At 29.0% G+C, this 12018-nt stretch overlaps 1 protein-coding gene across 18 annotated transcripts in view; it reads left to right on the top strand.

Annotated features, from left to right (window-relative positions):
- LOC106468903 (calcium-dependent secretion activator-like) overlaps positions 1 to 12018 on the top strand; it is a 118396-nt gene that overhangs the window by 41428 nt on the left and 64950 nt on the right. For 12 of the 18 annotated variants that reach the window (XM_022397273.1, XM_022397274.1, XM_022397275.1 and 9 more), the window contains 3 exons: positions 4382 to 4518; positions 5077 to 5264; positions 7035 to 7070. In XM_022397273.1, the coding sequence (XP_022252981.1) occupies positions 4382 to 4518; positions 5077 to 5264; positions 7035 to 7070 (361 nt within the window). The remainder of the gene's footprint in view (positions 1 to 4381; positions 4519 to 5076; positions 5265 to 7034; positions 7071 to 12018) is intronic. The other 6 variants (XM_022397282.1, XM_022397286.1, XM_022397287.1 and 3 more) reach the window with 1 other exon arrangement.

The raw sequence follows: 12018 nt of genomic DNA on the forward strand, positions 1-12018 counted from the left end.
ATATTTTCAAAATCCTGAATTTCCTAGTATGATACACGAAACATTTTCTCTATTTTATCCACCACCCCCTCCAGTAAGTACAAAATTCAACATAAGTTACTCACTATAAAATCGTCATTGCTCAGACAAACCATAATTTTTATAGCCTTCAATTTTGTTTGGTTACAGAGCTATCAAATAGAAAATCAGACATCTCTTGCTACATCCACCTGTCACATCCTCTCTTTCAGGATTTGTTAATAGTTCTTTCTTACATTTAACTATATATTATCTATAATGAATAGAAAGCCAAGGTTTTCATGTATCAAATGATGTATTATATAATGTTTTCTGAATGAAGAATTGTCAATTTCACTGTTAATACAAGCTTCATTCCCATGGGAAAGATAGCTAGCTTGGATGAATTTGTAACGGTTCTTGTCACATAGTTAGAAAGCCAGAAAAATTGTGATAGGTAGGGGAAATTGTCTACTTTTTGCATTAATTATTCTATGTTCTTTGGTGCATAATTTAATTAAATAAAAATTATTTAGTGCATTACTACCGTTAATATAAAAGAAAAAGTAGGGTGAAATGTCATCGACAGCAAGAAAAAAGAAGACACGGGTGAGTTCATTATTTTTTCTTTTTCATGTTTATTCTTTATTTATTATTATAAAAGTAACTAAAATGTAAAAATAGTAATCTATTTAGATTAGTTAAGGTTAGATTAGTAAAATAAATAATAATATAATAAAAAATGCTTCATGAGGCACACATGCGATCAACTCGTGGGTAACCTAATTCCATAGCATAATGTGACCTCCATGTTCCCCAAGTGATTTACAACTTATAATGGTGCGAATAGTAGTTAGACATGGTTCAAAGGGCAGTAAAGCTATAAACTTCAAGTATAAATAGATCTATACTGTTACGAGTTTAAAGCTACTTAGGATAAACGAATGTAGTTTCATGTTACAATTTGAAGTCATTCTAGAAAGAAAAAAATGGGTAATTTAGATTTTTTTTGGTTATGAGGTCAGTCAAATTGACCAACCTTGTATAGAGTTAGGGTAGAGAAAATAACAGATAAAATATAAAGCTTTACTGAAAACAAACATTTGAAATGTATTTAAAAGGTTTTAGAGATTACACAAATCAAATCTGAGATTTTTGAGGTGAAGAAAAGTATATTAAAGCTTAGGGTCAATGTGAAATTCTTATTTAACTGGATCTGAAGTTGTGATTGTGTATGTAGTATTTCACATTGGAACCATATGTATATCATGTGAAATGTAAGATTAAAATTAGCTGAAATGGTTTTACTATTCTTTAACAGTTTTACAATTTTGATAGTGGTATGGTTGCCTCAGACGATTACCGTAGAAAGTCAACTGTGATAGAACATATGTTTATGTTTGAAATATTTTTATATATACATAAAGTATAGAATTTTAGGCCTCATTGTACTGTTTTTGAAGCAATATAAAAATTTTATAACAAAATCACTTATTGCAAAGAGGATGATGCTATTTTTGAAATAATCCACAAATCCTTAGAAAGTATTTCAAATTTCATGCAAGTTGACACAATAGAGATAGACATCAGTTTTAGTGAAATGTGTAAATTAGTCTAGTATATACCTAACGGTAACCACTAAAATCTGAGCAGCATTTAACACTATTAAAGTATTAGAAAAGTAGGTAGGCTCATTTATTGAAAAAAGAATAACACACAGAGGAAGTTTAAAAAGAAATCTTCTCTCCACCAGTGGTGAATTTGCAAATAAAAATTATTGAATTATAAAATATTAGAAATTTTTAAAAATATAAAAAAATGTATCTAGTTGTTATGTATGCAGAACAAAGTGAATGAGGGTTGTAACCATTAATAGAAGTGATGGTCAGTTAAATTCTGGAACATATAGCTCTTTTAAATCTTATGTTGTAGCATAACCCATTCTTATAAGTATATAGACTGTAGGTGTTGTCGGATAAGTGAGAGTAACTAAAGAGAAAACTATTGTGCCGAACGGTTTAGTTTAACAAATGAAAAACAAAGTTTAGTTCCAGAAGAAATATTGGTATTCTGGAGTTTTGTTAATCATCATTTCTAGATCAAGTAAAAAAATTATAGCTTAACCCGATGACTACTGGCTACTAACTTTCTTAGTAGGCAATGCAAGTCTTGCTATATTTCATACCAACAATAAAACTAGTGGATGAATATGTTCAAAAGTTCATAAAAACTTTGATAAATGTAGGTAGTTTAAGAAACATAAAGCCTATTACTTTTAATAAATTTAGTTTTTTTGCATTATGATCTTTAATATTTTGGAAAATTACATTAGGAAATGGTATTTATAAGAAATTATTACGATATTCATATTTGCTACAGATTTGAACTTATTACTGTTAATGTTTTAGTACATTATTTTGAAATCCCCAAAAGATTGTATCCTCCATGAAATGCAAATTTTATCAATTTTTAATTTTTTAATAATCACGTACTCTTCTTATGGTTTCAAGTAATATACAAACCCGTAAATAATATTTGTAAATAAACCTAAACAATAAATGAGTATTTTTTTATTTTCAACTAGGATTTCATGTTTATATATGTACATAAAAACATTTTAATTTTGTTTCATAAATATATTTTTATTTCAAATTTATGTTTGTTTCATTGCAGTCGTACTTTTGTGTTTATTGTGCCGAATAAACTGTGGGGTCAACAGCATGAACTTTGTACGTTGTCCGTAAACTATCTCACCCCCTTTTGGTGGTCACTCTTGTTCAACCGAGCGCATGCACATTTGAACGTGTACATATGTCTGTGTATGTTGTTTCAGAATAGAGACAAAACTAATTGCCACTACTAACGAATGTATGTAACAGTTTATAGTACAGGTGGTTTCAATAAACACCGCCTGAGCCTGACCCCTTGTTACTTGATACATCCTGTTAGAAGAGATTACCAAACGATACAGACACCATAAATTACAAAGAAAATTACTTTACAGCACTTAAAAGATTAGTCCTGGTCACATTCCTCTCATTATAGGTTAGATTTATGTTGGAATGCGAAACTTAAGCTCTTCAATGTATTGAGATTCCAACTGTGAGAATGTCATAGCTTCCCTATATTATTGAGATGAATGTATTTAGCCTGTTTCACAACCAACATATGGGTTTTATTGTTGTCACTTGTACACTGAATTTGAACCATTTGCAAAATATAAGAACAAAGTAAATATATATATATATATCAGTTAGACTGTTTTAATTCTAACGCAATAACAACAGAAGTGTGGGTCTTACTACAAAGCAAAGATATATAAAAATAATAAAAGTCACGTACATCCCATGCAGTTTTTTCCAGAAGCAACTTTTCTAACGCTTATAGAAAAGCCCTATTGGCCAGTACTAAATACAACCTCTACATAAAATGGCAGTTACTATAATAAGCACCACCCACATTCATATTGTAAAATCCAGAAAATAACGTTTCATCACATGCTTTCCTTATCATCCTATGACTTGTCAAACGGGAGATACAGCAATTGGAATAATTGGTACTGAAATTGACACTTTCGACTAGGATTGGCTAAAAGTTTTACAACTGAGGTTTAACACACTCAGATGCAGTTTTATAAAGAAAACAGACTAGAAAAAGGTTTAGATACCAATCATAGATGGCAGGACCAGTGCGGAAGTGAAAGGAAATATCTTAAAAAAATGTTTGAAAAAAACATTTCTTCTTTGAGGGTGCTTATTTACAGTCTAAAACGTATTTTAGGAATTGTTTCATTAAATTCTTCTTTAAACTTCATTAAATAATAGAATTTTGTACAAATAATTGAATGTTATGCTACTATTTACAAAAATAAAATCTGAAATCCAATAAAAGATAAGTTCTCTATCATTTTTTCAATTCACAAATGATTTTGCCCTCGCAATAAGACAAAATGGCCCCGGATAGTATCGGGTTAAAACAAGCATGAATACTTACAACACAGTTGGAGTTGGAAGCACTTACAAAAAAGGATTCTTAATAGTATCTAGAATCTCTACAGTTAACTTTATCTTCATTACTTTTTCATATTTTGTAACACTTGACATCCAATTGAAATTAAGTCTTGATGGTGTTCCAGATTTATCATGTAGATAGTGCTTACTATAAGTTACATCCTTTTAAAATCTCTAAGGAAAAATGTTCTCACTCTTCATCTCTCATTTTGTTTTGTTCATTACTTGCTACAATTGAGAAGTATCTTTCTAGTAACATAGTATTTTTATGTAGCATCTGCATGGACATTTCCAAACATCAAGCTTATATAACTAGTAATAAGCCAATATATTTCTATATTCTGAGCTGTGAAAATTATTTGTTCTGATATTAGATGCGGACAGAGCCAGGAAACATGGAATGGATGAATTTATTATGGCCGACCCATGCAAATTTGATCATCATTGTTTATTTAGAATGCTTCAGACATCTAGCTTAGACTTCAGACTGGGTGACCACTACTGTTCCTTGGTAAGGAAATATGCACTATATAAGAAATCATCATTGTAATCTCATCTAAAAAGTTTCCATATGAAGATGAGCATGTTGTAAAATTGTTTCAAAATTGAGAATTATTGAATATCTAAAACTCTACTTATATCATTCAAGAAAGTAACTTAAACATAACATGTTTGTGTGAAAACTGTAACTGTATGAGGACACATGTTTCTCTTACTAGTTTATTCTCTGTAATAAGTCCAAAATACTGTGTGTTTTGCATGTTTGTTCTAACTTATTGACTCAGACAAGATTTCCTAGATATTATAGACTAGACTCTTAACAAGGACATTTCCCTTAGCCACTGCCTTCTGAGTTTTAAACAGAGTATTTTGACTAGAATAATAAATTTTCTACACTGTTATATTAACCATTACTATTTAACAATGTTCAAATCTGGAATTATCAGTAAATCTATAACTATTATAGATACAGTGACTTTATTTCTCAGTAACTCACTTCTTTGTTAAGTAAAATACTGCTTACTAACAAGGAATGTTTTAACAGCTACACTAATTGTTTTGCTTCTAGGGGTGGTTTAGCCCTGGTCAAGTATTTGTTTTAGATGAGTACACTGCTCGCTACGGTGTACGTAGTTGCTACCGTCACTTGTGTTACTTGAATGACCTTTTAGATCGCTCTGAAAAGTCCATCATGATTGATCCCACTCTAATCCACTACAGTTTTGCTTTCTGTGCCTCTCATGTCCATGGCAATAGGTAGGTAATCATGGAACAATAAGAAATAATTGCTTTATTGGTTGTTTTGTTTATGTTGCAACCATTTTCCTCTTAAAGCATGACTCGTTATATTTTTGGTATAATAATTATAATATTTAGTTTGTTTTTTTTTCTAGTCAGGAAAACACCTGTGTGATTGAGTTCAATGTTGGCTAATTTGTTTCATTTGACATCTTTAAGCCTACATGTGCTTTAAGTGCTTTTACAGCTATGAGAACCAACACATGGTCAAAATAACACATTGCTGTATTACAATAGTGAAATATCTTTAGATACTTTTCTTTCAAAAATTTAATTTTAAATTTTTTTGTGTCTACAAAACTGAATGTTTTGATTTTTTTCAATGACTTGAATTGGTTTTCATAACTGAAAATTGCACAAAGATTTTATTATTTTGCTATAATCATCCATTCCCAAACACAGTTATGTTGATTTTAATATTAACTTTACAGGGAAATTAAGCATAACAGCATTATCTTTTGACCTTATATGATATTTTAAACAATTTTGCATACTACAATATAGAAGTGTTACTTATAAAAGACTAATAAAAATAAGATATAAACTGCATTGTGGGAAATGTAAAATTTACATTAGTAAGAGAGGTATGTGTCAAACGAGAACCCACACAGCAGTAAGGATTCACCATGTATCAGATTTAACCTATGTCTGCAAGCCTTACATTTAAAAAATAAAGAAAAATTGTAAATGTTAATAGCAGGTATGCTCAAGCTCACAATGTCTGACATCTAAAACTGCCATTTTGTGGAAAGGAAAGGTAGCTGCCTCTTAGTGAAACAGAATAAAATAAAACAGGTCACTATGATTGGACCGTGGGGGTGGAGTAGAACCTATCTTCATAAGTTGGCATTTCAGCCCCAATAAGAGCAACTTAAAAACTAAGCTATTATTTAGGTCAGAAAGTACTGTATAAAAATTAAAAATGGAATCAAAATATAGTATGTTTTTATTCTAATTGTTTCACACATAAATGCAATAACAATTTTACGTAATATACTTCTGAATGTTTATGAATTTTTATCTCTGAGTGTTGTATGTAATACTTTACATTTGGTGTTGCCTTGAAAACAAATGTCGAATGCATATCTGATGGTCTTTGATTATGACTGTACAACTCCAAGTGTTTTTATATATATACTAATTCAACTAATTCTTTAAAAAATATTCACATTTTATGTAAGAGCACTGTATAAAATATTTTTATAGTTTAATTGGGTGCTTCTGTTTACATATTGAGCATTCAATTAACTTACAGTTTGTTTTACTAAAATAATTTAAGTTTTAGTTTCAAATGTTTGTTCCTTTTATCTGTATTATATTCCATTTTTTTTTGTAAAATAAAAAGGTAAAAACTTATAAATGAGTGTTGTGGTTATACACTGATCCTCTGGAGGAGTTTTGTTTTTTATAAATAATAATTACAAATCTTGTATAAGTGTTGTGATTCTATGCCTGTTATCCTTGAATTTGCCTTTACCCAGTTCTTGAAATATTCTTCCTTTTTATTCTGTTTAAACTTTCAATTTCCTGATATTGTAATTTATGCCATGTTTTTTTTATCCAAGTTATCAAATGTAATTAAAATTTTAAAAAATTAAACATGAAGTATCATTTTTAATTACAGTACTAATAAAGTATCATATTCTTATAAAGAAATATTGAAGCTTTAAAATTAAGATAAAAAGCACCAGAACTGACATTGATTTTACACTTGCACACACACAAAAGTATTGCACCACCTGGACAGGTTGCTACTGATGTAAGGTATGTGCTGCCTTCTCTTTCTGTGCATGTTTTCATGTCTCTCTTGTGCGTATTGTCAGTTTCTCTGATTAGCACTAGAATCATGTCTTAATCTTTGCATGCCACCACTGTCCTGCCTGCTATAGTGACTTGCTCTTTATATAGTAAATTATTAGAGACTAAGAACTATACACATGAATGTTAACCCTTTCTACTATCATATATATTTAAATAAATATGCGTTAAGATATTAAAGATATTACTGATTAAAATTTAACGGTGTAACAACTTGTTAATTTGAAATTGTGAAATATTTGCCAGAGAATTTTTTAAATGTTTCTATATATTAAAATGCAAGTATTGTTAAATCTCTAAGGTCGAGTTGCACCTGCACCTGTAGTAATTTGTTTTTCTAAATTCAAGAATTTTTACATTATAAGTGGGACCATGTAAAATTTCTATTTTTTTGTTATTTTGCATTAAAGGGTTAACATCAGTGGTTTTTAGATTATTATGAATAGTAAAGCTGTTGGTTAAAAATAGAAGAATAGTTGTTAGATTTCTTGATAGGGATTAATCCACTTGTCAGAGGAGTAAACATTGTCTTTTACAAAGGGAACATATTGTGGATATGAAGATGTTAAATCAAAATATTTCTTATCTTGACCTTATGGGTCATATTGCAAGTTTAGAGATGTGTAAATAGAAAAGAAGGATATATACACACATCTATATAGAACCTTAAATGACACAGATTTTCAAAGAAAGAGGACTAGTAAGCTATGTTTAAAATGTTTTTGTTAAACTGCTTTTCTGCTTACTGACTGTAACAGACATCAAGAAACTCTCCTTCCTTTATCTTCTTTCTAGATCTCTTTGCAGCTTCTCCTGATGTCTTGAGGCAATCCCACTAGTTAGCACAATATAATTTTCTTTTGTTATTAACAAAAAACTCCTCCACGATAATCCAAAATTCTCTAAAGTTAAGTGTCACTTAAACTTAACTCACATAATGGGGTGATAAGAAACTGAAGTTTCTGACCATCCCTGGTTATATTTCAGTCCCCTTTGGGGAATGAAATATATATTTACCTAAATTACCACCATGGATCTTGTTTGTTTACTGTCTAAATCTACAGCTGCTAATTAAATTCAATAGTAATTTTTCTAAAGGACAAGTATTTTCATTTCAACTAGTTGTCCTCAGGACAACCAGCACTTTTTCTGAGAGTGTCAAATTTTATCAGCATAACAGAAAAATTTTATTCATCAGTCTAAATCTGAACTGTTTTTATACTTAGTACTCTCATATCTTTATCATTTTATATACACTGATAAGTACCTTCCAAATTGTAGCAGTGTGTGTTTCATTGGCAATAGGGAGCCTTGGAGTATGAACACATGTATACAATCTAACACTTGAAAGCATTTTCAGTGAAGCTGTTTACATGTTCATATGATTTGCATGATGATGAATATTCTTAATTGAATTAGACCCTTTTTTTCTGCAGTGAGCTATTCTTAAACTATGGTGAAATTGGAAAGGTAGTGATGACGTTGATAGCTTTAATAAAAAATACTAAGGTTTGGAAATTCCAAAAACTATGGTAAAAACAGTGCTATGGCTGAAATGCAAGACTATTTTAAATGTACTTCATAATGATGATGGTAGGCGTACTGCCAGTGCCATAATAAGACCTAGGCCACTGGTAAGGTGGACTTATTATGCAGATGGCCAAGATGAAACTTGAGGACCTAGTGCTGATAATTCTCAGTCTAGTAATGAACATATGTACTGCAATTTGTGCAGATATTTTTATTTTAATAGTACATCAGCTGACATTTTGCTCCTTTTAGTTTAAATATTCCTCTGGTCACAAATATTGCACTATTATTGGAAGTAATTGAATACTGTACTAAAATCATTGAGTCAAAATAAGTCAAATAAAAAAACAACCAAAATATTTTACTCATTCTTTTTTTCCTAATAATATTTGTATATATGAAAGTAGTGTTGAACAAGTCAAATTTGAAGTTTAAGAGTTCAGAATTCTAAATTTCTACCCCCAATAAGTCAGATTGTTTTTAAAGTCCAGGGAAGTAAGTCTAGCTTAAAAATGTGGGAATGCAAATTTAAGTACTTCTGATCATTTCATTTCATGCCAATTGTTATTTTTAGGATTCATATTAGATAGGAAAGTATTTAATATTGATAAATGTAAGAAAAGAGATATTTTAATATGTATTTGTATGTATAATATTTGACTGTAAAAACTTATATTTTAAATTACACTTTAGATTTTAGTTATATTTTGGTTGTTTGTATAAAATGGCAAGATGCTTATTAACTATTTTAGCCACTAGAGTTATGATATAAGCTAAAGACAAAACATCCTTTAGATATTTATGCTTTCCTAATTTTCATTGTGTGGAGAACTTTTCAGTTTTGAATTTGATGTAGATAAGTATATTTTATAATATTTGTCAGTTTTAGATATTAGCTATAAGAAATTACTCTAAAAATAATTAAAAAATTAACCTAGCTTAGATAATTATACTTTACAATTTATTTTATTGGATATGGTTTTAGTTGCAAAAACGTTTTTCAGTTGGAAGTGATTTACGTTCATTCATTGGAAGAAATATATCAGATTGGGTGTACATTCTGTAGATAATTACACTTCTAAAATAAATATCACACATTGGGTAGAGTTAAGAATAATTTTTTTTAAGTAAGCTCATTATGAATAAAATGTCAGGATGGGTGAAGCTTTATTCATTAAGTGATTTTAAAGAAGTAAACGAATTCATGATAGTTTTATAGATCAGCTGATTTTTTAAAATTCTTTTTTAGATTTGATGTTTTTTGCAACACATTGTGATGAAGTTCTCAGGTTGGATATAGTTTGATATATATTAGCATATATTAAAAACTTTAGGTTGGATTCGTGTTTTTATATAGATATTAGCGTATTTTAAAACTTTTTCAGGTTTGATATATTTATTTATATATACATATATATACACACACACATATATAATATATGTAAGAATATTTTAAGAAGTCTTGAGGTTTGAATACGTTTTGATATCTAAGTACACTTTGAGAACTTTACAGATTGAATATATTTTTTTTATATGTAAGAACATTTCGATGAAATTATAAGTGTGAATAATTGGCGTAATAAGAATATAATTAAGTTAAATGTAATTTAAATTAGAGGCTTTTAAAGAATATTTTAATCTGAAAGTGATTTATGTACCATTAAAATTTTAGGGTGTGTGTTTATTTTTTTTGAACTCCTGTGTACAGATGTGGATTAATCCCTATAGAGGTATATGTTTCAGGTTATTCAGTTTAAGGGGCAGTGGTAGTAATGCATGATTCAGTGAACAGTGTTACTTCTCAGTATTTTAAACAAAATGCTGAATTGGTATTGTAGGTATTAACATGAGGTAAACGTTAAACTTATACCTGTGTTGTTAAGTAATATATTCTATGTTTTGATGGAGTGCCTAACCTCCAAGTTTCTTTTAAAACAAATGTTTGAGATACTTATACAATGAATAGAATAAACCCAAAAATGAACTAGAGACTAGAATCATTCAAGATTTTGTAAGGTTTATTTTTAGAGTTTTCATATACACATTTAAAAAATCTTAGTATCAAATGGACATGAACAAACAATCACATTTTTATTTTCAAATTATTAAATCATGTTTCCTTCTTTTTCTAAATACATCCCTGTTTTTTGCCATAAATTAGTTCTTTCCTGCCACTTGTAGTTTTATTATGTTGTAAAAACTTCATGGTTTTTAACAAATTTCAAAGAAATATGTGAAATCTATCTGGTAGTAAGTGCCTTTTGTTTGGTTGAGCTTGTAAAGTTTCCTTTTTTTAACTGCTTATACTAAAGTATTGATTTGATTAGAAAGTTCTGTGTTATTTAACTTAAGGTAATTGTATTATAAAAATATTTTATTTCAGGTGTATGTAGACTGTTTTGAAATTATACAAGTATACAGTTGCTTTTAGTATGTTATATCTCATCAGTTTACACATGATTGTATTTTGATATTATTTTTTTATTTGCTTGTTATCCTAAAATAATCCTTCCAGTATTTAATATATTTTTTTATATAATGAGATATACTGACAAGCCAATCATACCCTCTATTATTATATTCATTGTAAAAAATGTATTTGTCACATAGGAAGCAGGTATTTGTTTTTCTGTCCTGTAACATACAGCAGAAAAAAGTTTGATTTGTGAAAGCAGGATTATATGTACATTATCAAAAGGAACCTGAACATTTAAATTATATTTTGTGCTCTTTCATGCTAAAGTGAATTCAGGTTGACAAGTTGTAAACTTATTTAGTGTTAAAACTGGTTCTTCTTATAAATTTTTATAACTTTGGGAATTATTTGAAAAACATGATTTAAGTGTTGGTGTTTTATAGCTTTAGACAAGAGAATTATGTATGAGCACAGTTTTCAGTTTTAATTACTTGAATAAATGTGTTTACAGCTTTTTTGACTGATTTTATAGCATAAAGCTGGAATTAGTTTTCAGTAAAAAGAAAATATGACATATTCCCCTATTTCAACTTAATATTTAAAGAATAATGTGGCATTCAGTACTCCCACTTTTTCCCCAGCTACCAGAAATGAAAAAAGAAATTGCAGTATGTGATCAGTTTGAATTCAATCTTGAAATAAGTACAAATGCATCCAAAAAATTTCTAAACCTTGGCAATAGAACTTAAATAAACTCATGTAAATATGTATTTATGACTAGGCCTTCAGATATTTACTTTATATTTATATATATATATATATACACACACACACACACACACACACACACACACACACACACACACACACACACACAACTAACTAATATACAACTAATAACTTAATAACGTAAGTTAAGTACTACTACCTAAAGTAAAATAAAATAAA

This window comes from Limulus polyphemus, unplaced genomic scaffold, assembly GCF_000517525.1.
Source record: "Limulus polyphemus unplaced genomic scaffold, Limulus_polyphemus-2.1.2 Scaffold3210, whole genome shotgun sequence".
Classification (NCBI taxonomy): Eukaryota; Metazoa; Arthropoda; class Merostomata; order Xiphosura; family Limulidae; genus Limulus; species Limulus polyphemus.